This window comes from Bos indicus, chromosome 28 (genome assembly GCF_029378745.1).
Source record: "Bos indicus isolate NIAB-ARS_2022 breed Sahiwal x Tharparkar chromosome 28, NIAB-ARS_B.indTharparkar_mat_pri_1.0, whole genome shotgun sequence".
Taxonomy (NCBI): Eukaryota; Metazoa; Chordata; class Mammalia; order Artiodactyla; family Bovidae; genus Bos; species Bos indicus.
In genome coordinates this window covers 44,453,127-44,476,074 of record NC_091787.1, presented here as the reverse complement: position 1 = coordinate 44,476,074, position 22,948 = coordinate 44,453,127, and the positions used below count along the sequence as shown (strand labels likewise).

The 22,948-nt window shown below is 48.1% G+C and overlaps 1 protein-coding gene across 2 annotated transcripts in view; it reads left to right on the top strand.

Annotated features, from left to right (window-relative positions):
- The first annotated feature begins 628 nt into the window (after positions 1 to 628).
- Positions 629 to 22,948, top strand: part of ALOX5 (arachidonate 5-lipoxygenase) — a 47,872-nt gene continuing 25,552 nt past the window's right edge. The window contains exons 1-3 of one of the 2 annotated variants that reach the window (XM_070782259.1): positions 629 to 889; positions 7,197 to 7,362; positions 9,315 to 9,396. In XM_070782259.1, the coding sequence (XP_070638360.1) occupies positions 740 to 889; positions 7,197 to 7,362; positions 9,315 to 9,396 (398 nt within the window). In that variant the 5' untranslated portion in view covers positions 629 to 739. Of the gene's footprint in view, positions 890 to 7,196; positions 7,396 to 9,314; positions 9,397 to 22,948 lie in introns of both variants that reach the window. The other variant, XM_019954243.2, reaches the window with a different exon arrangement.

Below are 22,948 nucleotides of genomic sequence, written 5' to 3'. Positions count from 1 at the left end.
GCAGGAGGGAAGGGTGAAGAGTGAAAACAATGACGGAGAAACGGAGTGAGTGAACGGAGGGACAGAGAGAGCGAGGAGGGGTAGCCGCTGAGGTGCAGTCAGTCCCCTGACTGCTAAAACACACGCCAAGTCGAGGACTTGAGGTGCAGGAATGGGTGACGCTCTTGATGCGAGTCCGGCGGGGTCAGAGCTGCGGGAGGGCGGGCCCGGGGGCGGGGCGGAGGCGGGAGCGGGGCGGGGGCGGGGCGGGCCCGGGGCGGGGTCAGAGCTGCTGGAGGGCGGGGCGGGGGCGGGGGCGGAGGCGGGGCGGGTCCGGGGGCGGGGTCAGAGCTGCTGGGGGGCGGGCCCGGGGGCGGGGCGGAGGCGGGAGCGGGGCGGGGGCGGGGCGGGCCCGGGGCGGGGTCAGAGCTGCTGGAGGGCGGGGTGGGGGCGGTGCAGGGGGCGGGGCGGAGGCGGGAGCGGGGCGGGGTGGGGCGGGCCAGGGGCGGGGTCAGAGCTGCGGGAGGGCGGGCCGGGGGCGGTCCCGGGTGCGGGGGCGGGCCCGGGGCGGGGGTCCCGGGGGCGGGGCGGGGCGGGGCGGGGCGGGGGTCCCGGGGGCGGGGCGGGGCGGGGCGGGGGCGGCGAGGACCCGGAGCGCTGGGACTGAGGAAGCTGCGGAGCCGGGGGGAGAGGTGCTGAGGCGCCCGAGGTTCCCCGTGCTGGCTGCGCCCGCGCCCCGCGGCCCCCGCTGCCCGTTGCCATGCCCTCCTACACCGTCACCGTGGCCACCGGCAGCCAGTGGTTCGCGGGCACCGACGACTACATCTACCTGAGCCTCGTGGGCTCCGCGGGCTGCAGCGAGAAGCACCTGCTGGACAAGCCCTTCTACAACGACTTCGAGCGCGGCGCGGTGAGGGCGCTCGGCCGGGACGGGCTGGGGCGGCCGCGGGGCAGGGTGCGGGCGCGTCCAGGACCCATCGGGGTGGCTGGGACCCAAGCTTGGGGGCGAGGGGCTGAGCACTTAACTGAGCACTTGCCCAGTTAAGGATTGCGCCCACTTCGTGGGACTCCATAGATGGCGCCTCAGCAGTGGAGAGAATGAGGAGGGCCAGGGATCCAGAGACCTGAGTTCCACCAGGGCCTGATCACTAGCTCGCTCCGCCCCCATCCCGGGCGTCAGTTTCCCCAGACATAAAGTGCAAGTCTAGGAGTCCTGGCTTCGGGTTGGTCTAGGAGTCCCAGCCGGTGGCTCAGTGTGGCACTAGCTGATGTCCCCACACCTGGGCAGCTCACACTCCCAGGCCAGGTTCCCAGAGGGATGCAGGGCGAGGGAACGAGAGACCGAGGCCAGGAGAAGATTTTTGCAAACCTGGAGGTTTTCACTGGCTCCCAGCAGAGTGTACACCGGGGAACACTTCCCCCCGGAATGTGAGTGTTCAGAGAAGGAAGAGGGAGGAGGGCTTCCCCTTTCCCCACCTCACCAGAAACCCTGGTGCCCTGGGAGTACAGGGAACAAAGGGACCCCGTGTTGACTGCGCCTCTAGTCTGCGGTGCCACGCGCTGCAGTAAGGTTTCATTCGGAAGTGGATTCCCAGTGTTGACCTGGGCGTGAATTCTAGCCTGTAGCGTTCTCTGTGAGCACAGAGGTGCTCACAACTGGTCCTCACCAGGTGTCTGGTGCCCAGTCCACTGGGTTTATTAAATGATCATTATACTTAAGTGCTCATTAAATGTGGTGATAGTCCCAACACACTATAGGTACACAGAAAATATCTGTTCCCTTGTGCCACTCCCAGCTTCTGAACTAGACCGTAAAGATTTAGTTTTCATGAAGCTGTCTTTTTATGTCTTCATTATTTTGTTGAACCAAAAGGAATTACTCATAGTTGACTATTTTTGACAAATAAAACTGGCAATTTCATATGGTTCAACCAAACACTTCTTGGGTAATATTCATGAAGCACGTTTTAGGTCTGCAGAGCCTAAAGTCAGCCAGTAATAGGCCACTCCTTTTCCAGACTCAGAATGGGCTTGATTCCCACCCAGCTGCCTCAGAACCTCGCTCTGTAAGTCCAACTGACACTTAGCCAGGTTCAGCATACTTATGCGGCTAGAGAGTACCCTTCTGGAAGAGTTTTTAGGCACTGAGTATAAGAACTACCTCCTGTTGTTTGATTTCCCCAACCAGGGACCTGGCCAAGAGGATGGTGGTGCAGGAGGGCTAATGAGTCATCCATTTGGGGTGATGATACCCTCAGCTGTTTCTGAAGCACCATCATTTGCTTCCATTATTTTGTGGCTTCCACCACCATGTGAGGAGGACAGGCTGCAGGCTGCTTGGTCTTTATAATCTGTCTTCAGGGGGTCCATTCTCCTTCACACACTATGCATCGGTGTCTACGCACCGGTGTGTTCATCTGTTCAGCATGGGGCACGTGGGTGTGGCTTCTCAGAGGGGAGATAAGGATGTGACCAGAACACGGGTGTTGGAAGAGAGATGAAAGCATCCCTCTGTTCACTATTTCCCCACCCTGAGAATTCATTCAAATGACATTGTGATTAAACACCTCGGTGAGAGTCCCAGAAGCAAATTTCAGAAGAGATTTGCATATCACATTTCCATTGGGGTGAGAAGGGGCACTTCAGGAGGGGCACTGCAGGGGACTTGCTGTCTCCAAAGGCTCTTTGAAAAAAATCAGCTTTTGAGAAAGTTCCCGTTGATGCAAAGTTACTCCACACTTGGTCTTGCACAGCCCTGAGCTACTTCCTCGTTCTCCAGACAATGTCTCTTTAAGGACAATCTGTCCCTTTGGGGTAAAGGTGAGGGAGAAATCTTAGAAGAAATACTTGCGGAGAAGATAATGCTATCCCATTTAACCTGAAAAACATTACAGTCATTATAGTAATAACAGTAATGGTAACAACAATAAAGACTTTTTCCAGGCAACCAATTCAGACATTTCCAGGTCATTGTCAGGTCAACACCGCACTCCCCTCACTCAAAATTCAGTCCCTGTAATGAACAGGACTGCTTTTTTCCCCCACCAATAAATTGAGTCACAAATCACTGGTTATTCTCATCAGAGTTCTGCAGAGTGATTCAGGACTGGAGTGGGAATCAGAGTCTTTCACAGGTGAGATTCTCCTGTCAAGACAAGTTGGTGTTTCTTTGACTCTGTCCATTTAAAGTAATTCAAGTCCAGGTGGGATGACTTTCACAGATCGGAAGACTTCTGGGAAATCTTAACCTGAGCCTTTTTCATTCCCTGGCAGCACTGTTAGGAAAGCAAAAGGCCATAGGTGCTGTTTAGTATATCTCCTTGAATGTAGTCAGTGAGTGTGAACAAGTCTTACAGCTTCACTTCTTAAATATTTTCAGTGAATATTCTTACAATATGTTCATGAAGAATATATTCTAGAATACTGCCTTCCCAGAAAGACTATATTAGTGAAGAATAAGGGCTTCCCTGTTGGCTCAGATGGTAAAGAATCTGCCTGCAATTCAGGAGACTTGGGTTCAATCCCCGGGGGAGGGGTGGGAGAGATCCCCTGGAGAAGGAAACAGCAACCCCTCCAGTATTCTTGCCTGGGAAATCTGAAGAAAACATATTTCCTTCTGATCCTCAGTCTATTCTTTACCTGCCCTCTCTGCGCCATCTATTCCCTGCGTTCTGCCTCTTCTTCCTCCTTCTCTTCCTTCCTCTGCTCCGTTCTCCTCACAGTTCCCCAATGCCTGGAATCTCTGTCATCTTTTCTGCTCCAGTTTCTCCCTTCTGCTGTCTCCTAGATTCTCCCAGGTCCCCAGTTCTTTGCTTCTTTAATCTCCCTAACCACTGCCCCTTTTCTCCCTCTCTCTGCCCTGCTGCTGCTGCTTCTGCTAAGTCACTAGCCTCTCCCTATCCACCCCTTAATCACCTCCCTCTCTCTGCTCCACAGCCCCCTCCTCTCCCTTCCCACCCCCCATCAGCCCCTCGTTAGCCCCCTCCACAACAGGCAGTCCAGGCTGGACCACATCATGACTGTTCTCTGTCCTTCCTGTAGCAGGAATCTGGGGCAGAGACAAAGGAACCTTTCTTTAAATGTCGATATAAAGATCAAAACAAAAACTGACCACCTAACACTTTGCTGAAATATTCCAAAGCCTTAGGGTTGTGTGTTCAATGTTGAGTTGAGAGCAACTGGATGAAATCAGCAAGCTGGCCCTTCTGAGAAAGGAGGCTAGTGAATATCAGGTTTCCCTGCCTCCACGTCTCTCTCCAATGCCCGACTGCTGCACCCACCACTTCTGCCCCAAGAACTCCATGCACCAGACTCCCTCTCCCATATGTGAATTCCTCACCTCCTTTCTCCACATTCAGAATGCCCTGCTCATTCCCCTTCTCCACTCAGCCCACCTCCAAAATCTTACCAACTCCTAAGAGCTGCCTCAAATGCTATCTCATAAGAAGCTTCTCCATGTCCTCCACCCCACTCCACATCACGTTCATACTCCATAGAGGGCTTGAACCCGGGCTGAAAGCCAGGTCACCTGGCTCCCAGACCAAGGCTTTTCCCGTGATGCGATCATCGGGAGAAGTGAGAGGAACCCAGACTGGGCCATCACACAGGTATGGGTTCTAATCATGGGGCCACCAGTTACTTACTAGCGTGGTAGCTGCCTGACCTCAGCCTGAGCCTCAGTTTCCAGCTATAAAATGAGATGATCATCCGCTCGCCAGGCACATGTGCTGTATTTAGTGTGTGCCCTGCCATCCACTGTCGGCCCTGTAGACTGTGCAGAACGGACGTGTGATGTTAATGAGTCAACAAGCATAGTATCCATCCGCACACCGGCCCAGGGAGAGGAGGAAGGAAGGTCATTACACCTCCGGCTCTTTGCTCCTTCCTAAGACCTGACTTTTTGTTTGATGGACAGGACCCTGAGATCTCCCCGGTGGCCCCCTCTATCCTTTGTGACTCTCCAGCAGCAACTCTCCCAGAAACCAGTTTCCAGTCACCAGACTGTCCCTAGACAGCCCGAGTGAGGACTGAATTCCTCGGACCCTCGTTCACCTCCTGGGGCACTGCTCCAAAGCAGGGCCAGCCAGAGACCGGCCAGACGCGCAGGCCTGTCCTGCCCGCTCCCCGTCAGATAGCATACTGAGTCCCTGTAAGTCTGTCCACTGATTCCATCCCAGGTGAAGCTCAGGGCCTTCCACCAGGTACCTGTAGGGGCCACTGGGGCTGGGGGACCTGAAGGGTCCATTCTCCTGTGACATAGGTGAGACAGGGTGACCCGGCTCTCCCTTCCCTCAAAGAAGCTACTTCATCTCTTCTTTATCAGTCGCTACCCACAGCTGGACGTCTGGCCCTCCCTCTGAGAATCGCCCTGGAGAGGCTCCGGGGGCTCCATCCCACGTTCCTGAGAATGTCCACCTCAGATACTCATGGCTCAGTGGCTGTTCTCTCCCCCTTCACCTCAGCCTTCCTGCATCAGCCCCCAGACACCTGCAGCCCCCGACCCCCACCCCTACAGAGCCTCAGGAAAGCCACTTCCCCTGGAGCCGCCACCCGGGGCCCAGGATTCACCGCACTTCACCACATGTCGACTTCCCTCTGCGGGGTCTGCGCTGCCAGCAGCAAGACGCCTGCAGACCTCACTCGGCCTCAGTTGAGTTCTCAGTGAGAAACAGTTTCTGGCAACAGAGTAGCCAGCCCATGTGGTGGGTCCCTGACAGGTGAGCCGCTCATCTGTTCTGCCGTATGCCCCACCCTTCAGGCAAAAGAGCCCTCCCGTCCCATGGTGTGTCTCGTGAGAGAGCAGGGATCACAGACAAGTGCACAGAGAATGTGACCCCCAGCCCGTGGGGCCTTGGGCAGGGAGGGGGCTGTCTGTACTACAGATCGTCGACCCCTGGGGAGAAGGCGGCAGGCCCCAGGTTGGGAAAGGAGTCCCAGTGAGGGGCTGGATGACCAGAGGAGCTGGGAGGAGGGAGAGGAAAGGTCCAGACCACAGGGAACTGGCAAGAGGCTTCCGCTTTCTGACCATAAGCGTCTAGCATCCGCAGCAGCAAAGATACGCAAACAGCTCCCTGTGCTCGGAGCCAGAGGGTTTGCTGAAAATACCCAACTTCCCACTCTTCTTAAGAAGTCCTCCCAGGGGTGTCCTGGGGTTTGGAGGGCGAGCATGGAAGTGGGGATGCACAGGGTCTTGTGCACGATGAACACCCATCCCCTCTACTTATCTCACTATTGCACTGACAACTCTTTAAGTTCTGCCAAGGAAAAACCTCAGAGATGGGTGAAATCTGGCTTAGAAAGTGCCTCAGATGGCACTGAGTCTGGGGCTTCCCGAACCTGCTGGTCTTCAGAACACCCGATGCAGTGTTCGAGCCCCAGCCTTCTCTCCCAGCCACACATAGGGTGAGGAGGGCCTCCAGCAGCACTGCCGCCGTGCCGGCTCGTCTTCTGGGGTCAGGAGCCTGGCAGCAGCCCTGGGTGCAGTGCTGCGCGTGGCCTGGGACAGACAGCAAGGCCAGCCTCAGCCCACCACTATGCCTCCGACGTGGTGGGAACCACTCATCTGATTTTCTTGGCATCACTGTGGCTCAGGGAACTGCAGAGGCCCCGGGACAACTTGAATCTGTGTGACTTCACTTTCACCCGAGCCTCCTCATTTTCACCCAGTTATCTGGGTGATAACTGATAACGAGAGACATATGGAAAGGCTTGGACTGGAAGTCCAGCTCTGCAATTAGTAGTGGAAGTGGGACTGAGTCTACTGTCTGCATCTGAGACACGGGCACAGCCTTCCCTCCTCCCAGGGTGCCTGTGGAATCGACACAGCAGCAGTGAGCCCTTTGCCAGTTGCCCCTGTGTGCAAGGACCAGTTTGCCTCGCCCAGCCCTGTGGGGAAGCAGGGCCAGCAGCCTGCTGCCCTTGTGAGTGGGGTCAGCTGCAGAGGCCCTCACAGCCTGGCCTGGAGGAGGCACTCCTGCCTGGAGACTCCACCTCCCCCATCCTGGGCCTTGTGAAGACAGCAGAAGGTCTCCCTCCAAGCAGCGCGATCACTTACTCACTTCCATCTCCCGAGGGCAGAGCTGGGGGACTCGGCCATCTCTGTCACCCAGGGCGCAGCACAGAGCCATGCCAAGAGCAGACATCTCTGCTAAATGAGCTGAGGATGATACGAAGGCTCAGGGGCTCCCAGACTCTGATTTGCCTTTTCTCCTTCGCAGGTTGATTCTTACGATGTGACAGTGGATGAAGAACTGGGCGACATCCAACTGATCAAAATCGAGAAGCGCAAGTACTGGTTCCATGACGACTGGTACCTGAAGTACATCACGGTGAAGACGCCCTGTGGGGATTACATCGAGTTCCCCTGCTACCGCTGGATATCGGGTGAGGGCGAGATCGTCCTGAGAGATGGGCAAGGTGAGCGGCTCAGTCTCCGCCCACCTCCTGGGCTTCCAGAAAATGAGAGGGTTTTGGGCCCTCCATCCCCGAAGAACTGTATCCACGGGAATAATAACAATGCCGCCCATGGCTGAGCACCTGCTCTTCGCCCTGATGCACCTGCAGGAAATGTGACTTCCTCTGGGTACTGATAAGTCCCGGGCTCAGAGGGTGGAGTGACAGGCTCCAAGCTCCATCCAGCCATGTCCCCCCTCTGCCATACAGTCCTTCAGGGGAAGATTATGAGCCCCCCACTTTTGTCAGAGGGTAACCAGGGTCTCTAGTAGCACGTACGCCTAGGACGTGTCCCTGGATGGATGGTTCTCCAGTTTAGTTCTTGGCTCTCCTCTCTGGGAGGTCACAGTGGGGCTTGGGCTCCTAGGGATCCCACTCAGGCCAGGGAAAGGAAGGAGGTGACCAGGAGTGCCTGTGCACCAGCTCGGAGGAATCACGGGCAAGGCTCACGCTCAGTGGTCACCAATCATTAAACCTGAAGTCTCACCTAAAATGTGCTCTCTTATGCAAGACCCTCAAATGTGCAGACCCCAATCTGATGCTTCCTCGCGAGGCCATTCTTGGTAAGAGACACACAGCTAGTTTGGTTGGAGGTGGAGGAGAGAGACGAGATGGTGGGGTCAGCTCAGGCCGCTTCCCCTCTGAACAATGCACCTCCCCACTCTCTCACCAGCCTCCTAACATGATTCAAATCCGTGCCTGGTGCTCTTAAACCCTCAGACCACATCCCGTTGTTTCTGACCTGGAATTTAACTCAAGAAAGAAAATTTCAGGAGCATTTCTGAACTAGATGATTGGGGCAAGAAGGATTTTTACCTTCTGTCCTCATGGCAGGGAAAGATCACAAAAGCCGTCCTGTCTTTTGGTGGCCACCATGGAAAAGGTCACAGACTGGACACTTCTCTTCTACCAAGGTTTTGAAATTGCGAGCTCCACTTCCTCCTGCCCCCCTGCCACCCAGGGTCTCAGCTGTATAGTGCAGTCCTTCTTCCCACAGACCCCAAATCTCTTTCCAGCAAAAAAAAAAAAAATGAAACATTCAAACTGGGATATTTGGAAGGCATAGGCCAGTGTGGAAGGCCATTAGCACTGCTAGTCCTAGTGGGGTGGGGGAGGGAAAAATGCCAGAGTAATTCAGAAGGGGAGAGTCCTGCAGCCAGACTTGCCTTGGGAGGAGCTATAGCCCTCAGCAGAGATGCAGACAGTCTGAGGAGACACTGCAGAGAGGCTGAGAAGAAATGTCTTCTCCTCACTGTCCCACGCCCTCCACTCTCTAGCCAGGGTTCCCAGTGGCTTGACCCAAAGTGAAGCCCACTGATGCACTGATCAGGGACCCTCAGGGATAAGACAAGATGAAGGGTGGATCTGGAGGGGCACATGGAAGCCACCCTGCATGTCTCACTGATCCGTTGCCCTGTGGCAATCTTAGTGGCTTTAAATAGCCATTTTATCTTGCTCATGACCTTAGGGGTCAGGAAGTTGGGAAGGGCTCAGCTGGGTGGTTCCTCTGTGAGCCGTGGGCAGCCACTGAGGGGGGAGGGCTAGAGAATCCACTTCTAAGATGGTTCTCTCACGTGGCTAGAGCTTTGGGGCTCCGCGGTCTCTCACTCTCCACATGGCATCTCATTTTTGAGGCTTCCCCATAGAGCTTAGACTTCTCACAGTTTGGTGGTCTCAGGGGACTCATGCTTCCTAAGTGGTGGTGGGCTTCCGAGAAGCAGAACGTGGATGCTGCCAGTTTCTTCACACCTGACTCTGGAAGCCGGCCTGCGTAACGTGCACCGTATTCTGTTGGCACAAGCAGGTTTCTGGGGGAAACCTGAACACTGGATGTTATTTCTGTCCTTCTCTAGGCTCATTTCACATATGTGCTTTCTTCACAGCGAAGTTGGCCTGTGATGACCAAATTCACGTTCTCAAGCAGCACAGACGCAAAGAACTGGAGACACGGCAAAAGCAGTATCGGTGAGTATTGGTGAGACCGAACAGCCATGGAGCCATGGTTTCTTCTGTCTCAGAGGCATAGCTGTGCCCACCACTTATGGCCATCAGTGTTGGTATGTGATGACCAAAGCACCAGATCCCTTCAATTCCTCTCAATACCCAAGCTCCACCTTACCACCACTCCAAGCAGAGATGGTGAAAGAGTTATGAAAGATGTGGAATCAACCATATTGACATTTGGAAGCAATGGGACAGCATTCTCTCACTTCCCATTGTAGGGATTACACCTCACTTTTTATGCCTTCTTATCATACTTACCATAAAGTATGACTTCCCTGGTGGCTTAGATGGTAAAGCGTCTGCCTACAATGCGGGAGACCCGGGTTCAATCCCTGGGTTGGAAAGATCTGGAGAAAGAAATGGCAACCCACTCCAGTATTCTTGCCTGGAGAATGCCATGGATGGAGGAGCCTGATAGGCTACAGTCTGTGGGGTCGCAAAGAGTCGGACACGACTGAGCTACTTCATTTTTTTTTTATCATACTTAAGTTATAAATGTGATACATGATCCACAAGAAAATTGACAAATCTTTAGCAAACAGACCAAGAAAAAAGAGAAGACTCAAATTATTAAAATTAGAAAGAAAAGAGGGAACATCAATACCAACCTCACAAAAATTAAAATGAATGAAAGGGAATAGAATGAATAACTGTATACCGACCTGTTAGATAACTTAGATGACGCACTTACCTGGTGGTCCAGTGGTTAAGACTCTGGATTTCCAATGCAGTGGACACTGGGACATCCATTCAGTGGCATTGAATTATGAATGCATGCTAAACTATAGATGAGTCTCAAAAACATGCCAAACGCTATTTACAGAAGGCTGTATGTTATGTGAATCTCTTTTTGTGAAATTTCCAGAATAGGCAAGTCTATGGACAAACATTAGATCAGTCATCAGCTAGGGCTGAAAGTTGGGAATGGGTCGTGGGGAATGACTATTAGCTTGATGCAAAGTTTCTTTTGGGGGTGAAAATACTCCAAAATTAGATTATGGTGATGGTTGCACAACTCTGAAAATATGAAAACCTTATAACTGGATGTTTTTAAGGGATGAATTTTATTGGATGACTTTCATTAGATGAATTTTTACGGGATGAGAAAATTATATCTCAGTATAGCTGTTTTTCATCTTCACTTTTATTTATTTATGTGGCTGTGCCAGGCCTTTGTAGTACCACACAGGATCTTTGGTTGTGGCACGCGAACTCTTAGTTGCAGCCTGTGATGTCTAGTTCCCCGACCAGGGATTGAACCCAGGCCCTCTGTATTGGGAGTGCGGGCTCGTACCCACTGGACCACCATGGAAGCCCCTTAGTACAACTGTTTTAAAAGATAATACACATGAGCAAGAGTTCACACCTGAAAAGTGATGCTCAATGGGCTGTATGCAGCCTATAATTTAATGGGAATTTGTGGAATTCTGAGTGAATGGAGCTTTTATTATCTTTCCATTTTTGTGTGCATTTTTAAGTATTTCCTCAGGATAGATGCCCAGGAGTGAAACTGCTAAATCAAATAGTATAAATTATTAGTATGTGTTGACAAATTTCTTTTCAAAAATCTTTCAGCTAGTTTTCAGGATCAGTGTGTGGGCATCCATTTCACTTAATACTTGCCAAAGCTGAATAGTATCTTTTATTTTTTAACTTTCCTAGTTTGTGAAAGCATCTCTTAGCTCCTTATTCTTCCCCCGCTTCTCAGAGACCCACTCCTGCCCAGTGGTTGAGAAATCCCCATTGAGACCACTGATTCCCCAGTCTCAAAATTATGTTTAGCTCTATCCGCCTTTCCTTCAAAAAGTTACATTTCCATGAAACAGAATGGAAAGTGAAAGAGTCATACACATGTAGATATATTTGATATAAATACATTTTGATGTATTACAAAGGCGCTGATGGTGAGTGGTGTGGGGCTTTTCAGCATCAAGCAGAATGGAAAGGAGGCAGAGAGAGAGGAAAAGGAGACTAAACTGAACTCTGCATCACGGTGTTCAGAAAACTTACTTTTGGATTGAGTAGGCTTACATATTAAAGGCAAAACTGTTAACACTTTTAAACCATAAAAGATTCTTCTTCATGACCTCAGGAAAAAAGATTTTTCAAATAAGACTCAAAATGCCCTAACCATAAAGGAAGACTAATCTCACCTATTTCAAAGTGAGGAAGTCCTGTTCCTTACAAAACAGCACAAAGAGACTGAGAAGGCAGTTCACAGAATGATGAATGAGAATTATTATTCAGTGTGTACCAGGGATCTCTACAAATCTGCAAGAAGAGGATTGTCAGTTCAGTAAAAAAATAAAAAAGACACTTGCAGTCACTGCACAAAATGTGAACAGCAACATACAAAAAGGTGCTCAGCCTCATTTGTAACCGGAGAAATGAAAAGATCAGAATGAGCTATTGCTACTACTACACTACACACACAGGCAGAGCTGAAACCACCTGACAAGGCCCAAGGGTCAAAGAAGGCGTGCAGGGTGGGAAGGCTCAGGCACTGCTAACAGGGCTGGAAACTCAAACAACCTCTGTACAACACAGTGTTGTAACATCTGATGGAAGTCAAGCTACATTATGATCTGTGGCTCAGAAGCTCTGCTCCTGGATCCAAATCCAGGTGTGCAGCTGCACCTGGACACATGCACAGAGACGGCCACAGCAGTGTTACTTATGAGAGCAAAACAACAGAAACCACCCAGTGCCCATCAACAGTAGAAGAGAGGAATAAATTATGACAACTCCACCCTGCAAGGAAGAGCGATGAACTGCTGGCACTCAGAGCAACATGAACAGACCTCACACACACAGTGCTGAACAGAAGCAGCCATGTCTGGTCAGTTCATGAGGCTTGAAATTATATTGTTTAGGGAAACTTGTATAGCAGTAAAACAATAAATAGCAGCAGGAAGTGATTATTATAAAGTTGAGGTGATTGGGGAGGTTGAGTGGGCATGAGGGGGGCTGAGGCTACTGGCAATGTTCTGATTCTTGATCTGGATGTTGCTTACACAGATGTTTTGTGCATTTATCATATGTGAGTATGTGTGTGCATATATATATATATATATACACGCACACACACATATGTTTATATATTCTTTTTCATAGTAAAAAAATTTTAATGAAACTTTTATGATTTAAGTACCACATATGGGAGAATAAAGGGCTTCCCAGGTGGCACAGTGGTGAAGAATACGCCTGCCAATGCAGGAGACACAGGAGATGTGGGTTCGACCCTGGTTCAGGAAGATCACCCAAAGGGCAACCAACTCCAGTATTCTTGCCTGGAAAATACCATGGACAGAGGAGCCTGGTGGGCTACAGTCCATGGGGTCACAAAGAGTCGGACACAACTGAGCAACTGAGCGTGCGTGTGTAATGTTAAGGATCTATGAATTTGCGACTTGTAGAATATTTGTGAGTAAGCCTCTCAGCTCAGGCAGCATGTGAGCTTGGAGACTTTTGTGCTTGATGCAGCGCACAAGGCATCGTCCAAGAGCGCTGTGCCGCCCGTTCCCATCCTAGGGGATTGCTGTTCTCATACCCCTTCCCTTCCCATTTCAACCACAGCGGAAAGCCCCCACAGCAAGTACTCCACGTGCTTGTGGAAGGAAGGAGGAGTCCTATGCTACAGTGAGTTAAGCAGCAGCAGAGAATCTGCGAGTTTATGTGCAATTAAGAGAGTGGACAGCAGATTGTATCAGTTCCACACTAATTCTGGCTAAGATGTTAATTCTTATAACAGGCATTTTGTCTTAACCCAGTATTTTCCAAAATGCACCCTGGAGCATTGGTCCCCAAACTTTCTCTCCAGAAAAGTGTTCCATGGTAAAACAAGTTTGGGAAACTGTTTATCACATTCTCCTCCTGGAGGTTCACAGTGCACATAAGCACTGAGAATTCTGAGATGTTTTGGGGTAATGATCCCTGGTTGATCTTTTTTAACCCAAGAGTTCCCGAGAGAATTTGATGTAGGCCTCAATGTCCTGAAGAAGGAGGGCTCTGTTAAGCTCCTTTGGGAAACACCCCTTCCCCAGGGAGAGGTGGATTCAGTGGTGTGTTGATCTTATAGGGATGGGGCTTTGGCAGGGTCTAGAGAAGCCTGGTGGGCTACAGTCCATAGGGTTGCAAAGAGTCGGACATGACTGAGCACACACCACACACGAACGCACAGGGACACGGGGCAGAGGGTATTCTGATGAGGTTGTCTGCTCCTTTCGTAGATCTAATCATTATTTTTCTTCTTCTTTCTGCTCATCTGTTCTTTTCAGAGCTCCTCCTCTGTTTCCGTTTAGGAAACACTGAACTTTGCACAGTCTGCGTATTCTTAGAGTTCCTCTTTCACATGAACCCTCAGGCTTCCAGATAAGAGTTTGAAAGTAAAGTTAACAGCTAAGAATAGTCTCCAGAACATCAGAGGCTGGCAAATTCAGCTGGTTCTCTTCACTCACTCAGCCAAGCTGGAAGACGGAGAAGCCCACGCAGTGCATAACGCAGCACGCATGTTCTCTCACTGTGACCGCATGTGTGGTGCACAGTCACACACACACAGAGCAAACTAGAGTGCAGTGGGTTTTCGTCTACATCATTTAATCTAATCATTCCATGGCTTGCTTTTCCTTCCCCTGTGATTCTGTTGCAGACAGCTGCCAACTGATAGGTGCCGTCCATTCATTTCGGAGAAGGCAATGGCACCCCACTCCGGTACTCTTGCATGTAGCCTATGTGTAGCACACCGTCGTGTGAATATACCATCGTGCTCCCCACTCCCCTGCTGGTGGGCATGTTGGAAGGCTTTCATTTCTGGCCGTCACAACCCAGTGCGATGAGTCTCCTCATACATCTTGGCTCCTGATTTCTTCAATGAGTTGCTCCAGGGAACAGACAAAGGAGCGGACCGCAGGGTTGCAGACCACGTGTTAAGTTTTCCAAATATTGCCTATTGTTTTCCAAAGGGCTTCTGCCAGTTTTCACCCCAGGAGCTGTTCCTGAGTTGCTGTTTCCCTACGTCATCCACCCTCTTTACACCCTGAGACATTTTCATCCTTGTCAGTATAATGTATGTGCAATAGCATCTCACTGCTTTCCTCATCCTTAAGTTGCCTCTGTTTCTTGCTTTATGTGACGGTGTCAGAGTTTATTCAGCCGTTCTCCTACTGATGGACATTCAGTTTGTTTCCCATTTGTATACTGGATTATATTTTGTATTAAAACCAGTGCTGCAAGAAGCAACCTCATACAAACATCTTGATGTACTGGTGCTCGAATTACTGTCAGATTAATTTCCAGAACTCACATACCTGGCTCACATCATCATTTGTCACTTTAAGAAATAATGACAAAATTCTCTCCCCAAACTTTTACAGCAGTTTTCAATCTCACCAATGTTATATGAAATATACTATTACCTATACCTTCGCTAATGCCTGATGACATCAATTTTTCAAATTTTTAACAAAACAAAAGGCCCTTATCCTGAAGTAAGAGCCTACTGCTGTCTTAATCTGCATGCCTCTGACCACTGGTGAGTTTAGCCTCTGCTTTGCTTCTTGTTCAAATTGCCTGTTTCTACACTTTATTTTTCTATGAGTTCATTATTAATCTAAAGGGGTCTTCGTATATTGGGATAGCATCCCTTTGTTATATGTATAGTGTATGTCATTTATCTTCTGTTGCTCTTGCCGCAGATTTCAGCTCTTTATTTTCTTAATATATGCATCCTTTTTCTTTGTAACTTTTGGGTTTCCTGCTTTGCTTAAGCAGGCCCTCCCCATCCCAGGGTTACATAAGTACTCATATTTTTCTAATATTTTTATAATTTTGTTCTTGACTTTAGGCTTTTAATTCATCCGCTATGTACTTTTATACATGATGTGAAATTGGAGTCAGTGTTTCTGGTATCATTTGTTAAGTAATAAGTTTCTTCCTGCTGCTTTGGGATGACCCCACGGCACACGGAGCTGCTGTGACAAGCGGGTGCGCAAGCTCTGCAGTTGATGCCTGGGCTCAGCCCCACTTACTGCCTCTGTGAAAGCTGTCCAGCCTCTTTGCGCCTCAACTGCCCCATCTGTGAAGTGAAAGAAATGATAAGACCACCTCTTAGGGCTTTGAATGAAATAGGTCACACTATGAAAACACATTGAGTATTTGACACACAGAAAGCAGTGGGTGAGTGTTAGCTAGTTTTAGCTGTTAGCTACATAGGATTAGCTATTTTCTTGGGTCTGTTTTTCTACCCCATGACCCAGCATCATCTTTTGGTGATCAGAACTTTCTAATAAATGTGAATGGTTGTTTTGCTATCTCACTGTTCTTTTCAGTTTTTCATAATGAGAATTGCTTTGAATTACAAATAAATGTGTCCCGTGCTGGCATTTTAATAATGTTCCATCTTTCCACCCACTTAGATCTATGTGATGTCCTTCAGTGGAATTTCCACTTTTATTCATGAAGTGCTTTCACCTTTCCAGTCACTTTATACCAACGGAAACTGTAGCTGTTACCATTCTAAGTGGGATATGTTTTCCATTTTAAATGAATATTGCTGGGATAAAGATGAATTACTCATTTTTCACTATTTACTTTGTATTGATACCTTGCTGAACTATTTTATTGGTTCTAATTATATTTAAGTGAGTCTCTTTAATTGCCTGGTTATTTGATCATGTTATAAAAGTGATGATACTTTTGTCTCTTAGTTACATTATTTACATGATGTAGCAAGGATGAACAGTAGCAAGGATGAACATCCCTTCTAAGTCTTAATTTTTTAGAAAATGCCTTTGATATTCTTATTTGTTCAATATGTTGTTTTCTGATAAACACTCTTTGCTTATTTATTTGTTCAATATATTTGCTACTGTTTTGTGATAAACAGTAACTTCATGGTTCATTTTAACATCATGTCTGTTTAGCTGAACTTGTTCAATTAATATGGGGCTTCCCTGGTGGCTCAGCAGCAAAGAATCCTCTTGCAATACAGGAGGGGCAGGAGACGCAGATTAGATCCCTGAGTTGGGAAGATCTCCTGGAGGAGGGCATGGCAGCCCACTCCAGTGTTCTTGCCTGGAGAATCCCACAAACTGAGAAACCCGCCGGACTGCAGTCCATGGCGTCACAAAGAGCTGGACGCGACTGGAGCAGCTGAGCGCTCACACGCGCACTTTCAGTTAATATATGAAGACTGGAGCAGCTGAGCGCTCACACGTGCTTTCAGTTAATAGATGAAGACTGGAGCAGCTGAGCGCTCACACGCGCACTTTCAGTTAATATATGAAACAGTAGGCAATGCGATGCCCCAGTCCATGCTCGTCCCCACAACCCCTCCCCACAAAAGTATTTCTCCTGCCCTCACGAATTCCTAGACTTGATGTAAGAGGCTTAAATAATGATCTAAACAATGTGCGTTAAACAGCTGACACTGCCTCCCTGCCATCACTGTGGCCAATAGGAAGCCTAATGCTAGTTCCTTAGTTTCCTTTTCCAGAAGCTTGTGAGTTGGTAGGAGCAGCTCTCCTCCTCTATATCCCTTCCTTCTGCTCCCCTCCTTCCTCCAACTTTCTCCTATTTGGCATTTACAATATAATCAGAATATATCTAGGAATGTCTTTTTCTTCCTTTGTTATTTTTTTCTGTATAGGATTTACTCAGAAAATTGAGGTCTCTTCAGCTTAAGGACGGAGAAGGCAATGACACCCCACTCCAGTACTCCTGCCTGGAAAATCCCATGGACGGAGGAGCCTGGTGGGCTGTAGTCCATGGGGTCGCTAAGAGTCATACACGACTGAGTGACTTCACTTTCACTTTTCACTTTCATGCATTGGAGAAGGAAATGGCAACCCACTCCAGCGTTCTTGCCTGGAGAGTCCCAGGGATGGGGGAGCCTGGTGGGCTGCTGTCTATGGGGTCGCACAGAGTCAGACACGACTGAAGCGACTTAGCAGCAACAGCAGCTTAAGGAAGTTTTTCTCCAATTTCTTTGATTTTTACTCCTCCAGATATTACTCTCTGTCCTTTGGAACTCTGGCTCTCCACATATCAAAGCCTCTATACCCAATTTCCGTGTCTCCTGTGTTTTTTTCTATGGCTTCCATTTCTGTGTATATCGGTGTTACAGTTTCTTCCATTTGGCACAGGGCAGTTCCTGTCATATAACAGGTGCTCAACAATCAGATAATGAATAGACTTTGTCTTCCAGGAGACTGATCAGATCTCACAGTGACTAGTATTCTCTTCCCATTTTTCTATGGAATTTTCAGTTCAGAAATCATGTGTTATGGTTGCACAAAGTCTTTTTAGATTCTAATTACATCTCCTTAAGACCTCTCTAGCTCTCTCTCTTTTTTAAGAAATTAAATGTCTTTTCTGCTTTTTCCTTCCGATTGGTTGTTCAACATGGTCTTCCCAATGGAGTGTGGTTTCTCTTTGCCTACTTATCTATGGCTGTCTTTGGGCCTTGCCCAGGTCAGCCTGCCAGGTCTCTCGGGCACCAGGCCTTGAGTGGAAGGAACATAAGCGTTTGGTTCAGGTGCCAGCTGTAAACTGGCTGGCAGACCGCACTGTCTCCATGCACCGAGAGGCTGCGGTCTCATGACTGCCCGAGGCGGAAGCATTTCGGAGGCTGGGGTCAGCGGGAGTCAGGGAGGTCCTGAGGAAACGTGCTCCAGGTAAACTCTGCACTTAAAAAAACTGGGAATGCATTACCTGGCACCTCTCCCCTCATTGGCTCAGTGCTCGCATACTGAAAAAAATCCAGCTCCACTAAGCTCTTAAAATTGATTAGAGCCCTTGGACTTCCAGTGCCTAAGAGAAAATGTTTAGTAATGTTTAAATTGACTTGACCAACAGTAATTGGTGGCACAGTGATAAAGAATTTGCTTGCCAGTGCAGGAGACACAGGATAGGGGGGTTCAATCCCTGGGTCGGAAAGATCCCCTGGAGGAGGAAATAGCAACCCACTCCTGTATTATTGCCTGAAAAACCCCATGGACAGAAGAGCCTGGTGGACTACAGTCCACGGAGTTGCAAAGAGTCAAACATGACTGAGCGATTGAGCATGCATGTGCCCACAATTGGTAGTTAATACCAGTGGGGCTACCAGATGACTGTCTTAGTTTTAGAAATATATAGGAGATGCCTTGAATCATTTTTTAAAACAAAGGAAAAAATCAATAAATCGGTTGATATTTGTGCATTCACCCACATTTTTAGTCTGGTTAATGTCCCAGCATTGGTGTTAATACAAACAACAAAAACAGAAGGCTCCTTAATGTCTAGGAAAAGAGAACGTTGTAAGTAAACCAACAGCAGGAAATATAAGGTTCTATGCAACAGAAAACACTTTTCAAATGCACCCTGAGTGATTATAAGAGTGCTCATATCCATTTCCTGTTCACCTCTAATGATAATAATGAGAGGCTTACTGGACAAACAGTTCAGTTAGTCACTCACTGGTGTCCGACTCTTTGCAACCCCATGAATCGCAGCACGCCAGGCCTCCCTGTCCATCACCAACTCCCAGAGTTCACCCAAACTCATGTGCATTGAGTCAGTGATGCCATTCAGCCATCTCATCCTCTGTTGTCCTCTTCTCCTCCTGCCCCAAATCCCTCCCAGCATCAGGGTCCTTTCCGATGAGTCAACTCTTCACATGAGGTGGCCAAAGTATGGGAGTTTCAGCTTCAACATCAGTCCTTCCAATGAATACCCAGGACTGGTCTCCTTTCGGATGGACTGGTTGGATCTCCTTGCAGTCCAAGGGACTCTCAAGAGTCTTCTCCAACACCACAGTTCAAAAGCACCAATTCTTCGGCTCTCAGCCTTCTTCACAGTCCAACTCTCACATCCATACATGACCACTGGAAAAATCATAGCCTTGAGTAGATGGACCTTTGTTGGCAAAGTAATGTCTCTGCTTTTGAATATGCTGTCTAGGTTGGTCATAACTTTCCTTCCAAGGAGTAGGCGTCTTTTAATTTCATTGCTGCAGTCACCATCTGCAGTCATTTTGGAGCCCAGAAAAATAAAGTCTGACACTGTTTCCACTGTTTCCCCATCTATTTGCCATGAAGTGATGGGACCAGATGCCATGATCTTAGTTTTCTGAATGTTGAGCTTGAAGCCAACTTTTTCACTCTCCTCTTTCACTTTCACCAAGAGGCTTTTTAGTTCCTCTTCAATTTCTGCCATAAGGATGGTGTCATCTGCATATCTGAGGTCATTGATATTTCTCCCGGCAATCTTGATTCCAGCTTGTGCTTCTTCCAGCCCAGCATTTCTCATGATGTACTCTGCATAGAAGTTAAAGGAGCAGGGTGACAATATACAGCCGTTACGTACTCCTTTTCCTATTTGGAACCAGTCTGTTGTTCCATGTCCAGTTCTAACTGTTGCTTCTTGATCTGCATAGAGATGTCTCAAGAGGCAGGTCAGATGGTCTGGTATTCTTATCTCTTGAAGAATTTTCCACAGTTTATTGTGATCCACACAGTCAAAGGCTTTGGCATAGTCCATAAGGCAGAAATAGATGTTTTTCTGGAATTCTCTTGCTTTTTCCATGATCCAGTGGATGTTGGCCATTTGATCTCTGGTTCCTCTGCCTTTTCTAAAACCAGTTTCAACATCTGGAAGTTCATGGTTCACATATTGCTGAAGCCTGGCTTGGAGAATTTTGAGCATTACTTTACTAGTGTATGAGATGAGTGCAATTATGTGGTAGTTTGAACATTCTTTGGCATTGACTTTCTTTGGGATTGGAATGAAAACTGACCTTTTCCAGTCCTGTGGCCACTGCTGAGTTTTCCAAATTTGCTGGCATATTGAGTGCAGCACTTTCACAGCATCATCTTTCAGGATTTGAAATAGCTCAACTGGAATTCCATCATCTCCACTAGCTTTGTTCGTAGTGATGCTTTCTAAGGCCCACTTGACTTCACATTTCAGGATGTCTGGCTCCAGGTAAGTGATCACACCATCGTGATTATCTGGGTCATGAAAATCTTTTTTGTACAGTTCTTCTGTATATTCTTGCCACCTCTTCTTAATGTCTTCTGCTTCTGTTAGGTCCATACCATTTCTGTCCTTTATCGAGCCCATCTTTGCATGAAATGTTCCCTTGGTATCTCTAATTTTCTTGAAGAGATCCTTAGTCTTTCCCATTCTGTCCTTTTCCTCTATTTCTTTGCATTGATCGCTGAGGAAGGCTTTCTTATCTCTCCTTGCTATTCTTTGGAACTCTGCATTCAGATGCTTATATCTTTCCTTTTCTCCTTTGCTTTTCGCTTCTCTTCTTTTCACAGCTATTTGTAAGGCCTCTTCAGACAGCCATTTTGCTTTTTTGCATTTCTTTTCCATGGGGATGGTCTTGATCCCTGTCTCCTGTACAATGTCACGAACCTCTGTCCATAGTTCATCAGGCACTCTGTCTATCAGATCTTGTCCCTTAAATCTGTTTCTCATTTCCACTGTATAATCATAAGGGATTTGATTTAGGTCATACCTGAATGGTCTAGTGGTTTTCCATACTTTCTTCAATTTAAGTCTGAATTTGGCAATAAGGAGTTCGTGATCTGAGCCACAGTCAGCTCCTGGTCTTGTTTTTGTTGACTGTATAGAGCTTCTCCATCTTTGGCTGAAAAGAATATAATCAATCTGATTTCAGTGTTGACCATCTGGTGATGTCCATGTGTAGAGTCTTCTCTTGTGTTGTTGGAAGAGAGTGTTTGCTATGACCAGTATGTTCTCTTGGCAAAACACTTTTAACACTTTCCCTGCTTCATTCCATATTCCAAGGCCAAATTTGCCTGTTACTCCAGATGTTTCTTGACTTCCTACTTTTGCATTCCAGTCCCGTATAATGAAAAGGACATCTTTTTTGGGTGTTCGTTCTAAAAGGTCTTGTAGGTCTTCATAGAACTGTTCAACTTCAGCTTCTTCAGTGTTACTGGTTGGGGCATAGGCTTGAATTACTGTGATATTGAATGGTTTGCCTTGGAAATGAACAGAGATCATTCTGTTGTTTTTGAGATTGCATCCAAGTACTGCATTTCGGACTCTTTTGTTGACCATGATGGCTACTCAATTTCTTCTAAGGGATTCCTGCCCGCAGTAGTAGATATAATGGTCATCTGAGTTAAATTCACCCATTCCAGTCCATTTTAGTTTGCTGATTTCTAGAATGTCGACATTCACTTTTGCCATCTCTTGTTTGACCACTTCCAATTTGCCTTGATTCATGGACCTGGCATTCCAGGTTCTTATGCAATATTGCTCTTTACAGCATAGGACCTTGCTTCTATCACCAGTCACATCCACAGCTGGGTACTGTTTTTGCTTTGGTGCCATCCCTTCATTCTTTCTGGAGTTATTTCTCCTTTGATCTCCAGTAGCATATTGGGCACCTACCGACCTGGGGAGTTCCTCTTTTAGTATCCTATCATTTTGCTTTTTCATACTGTTCATGGGGTTCTTAAGGCAAGAATACTGAAGTGATTTGCCCTTCCCTTCTCCAGTGGACCATATTCTGTCAGACCTCTCCACCATGACCTGCCCGTCTTGGGTGGCCCCACATGGCATGGCTTAGTTTCACTGAGTTAGACAAGCTGTGGTCCGTGTGATTAGATTGGCTAGTTTTCTGTGATTATGGTTTCAGTGTGTCTGCCCTCTGATGCCCTCTCGCAACACCTACCATCTTACTTGGGTTTCTCGTACCTTGGACGTGGGGTATCTCTTCACGGCTGCTCCAGCAAAGCGCAGCCGCTGCTCCTTACCTTGGACGAGGTCGCCCCTCCTGACCTTGAATGTGGAATAGCTCCTCTCGGCCCTTGTGCACCTGCGCAGAACGCCTCAAAAAACACTGGGAATTTTTGTGACAGTAAAAATGCAACATGATATTAAAGGGCCGTAAGGCTTTTTAATGACCTGTACACTCAGTGTTTTACTTCCCTCTCATAAGAGAGATTAAAAAGGAAAGATAATTAGGACTACAAATGGAAAAGCTGAAATCCCAGAACGTAAATTTTTGTTTTTAAACAAGTATAAGATCGTTCTCCCTGCCCTAAAGAAGTTAACAGATTTTTTGTTTAGTTTGCTTCTGTAGTAAACAAAATTTTTAAAAGACTTAGAGAACTCTCTGGCAGTGCAGTGATTAAGACTCTGAGCTTCCACTGCAAGGGGCTGGGTTTGATCCCTTGTTGGGGAACTAAGACTCCACAAACCGTGAGACATGGGGAAAAAAAATTTTAATGCTGCAGAATAAATTTCAAGGATAACAGACTCTAAAGACTTTGGTGGGGTAGAGTACAGGGCCTGTGTTTGAGGGGAGCTCTTTGACTGTAGCAATGTCTGAACCCGCTATTGGCAGCTGTCTGTGCCTGGAGGTCCTTGCCAACCACCCTGCTGCCTGTGCCCCATGTGTGAAGGCATGACCACTGTCCCCTTTCCCCTGACCACCACACACAGTACAAGGGTGTTGACCAAGCTGGTGAGACTTGGACATCCAGGTCAGATG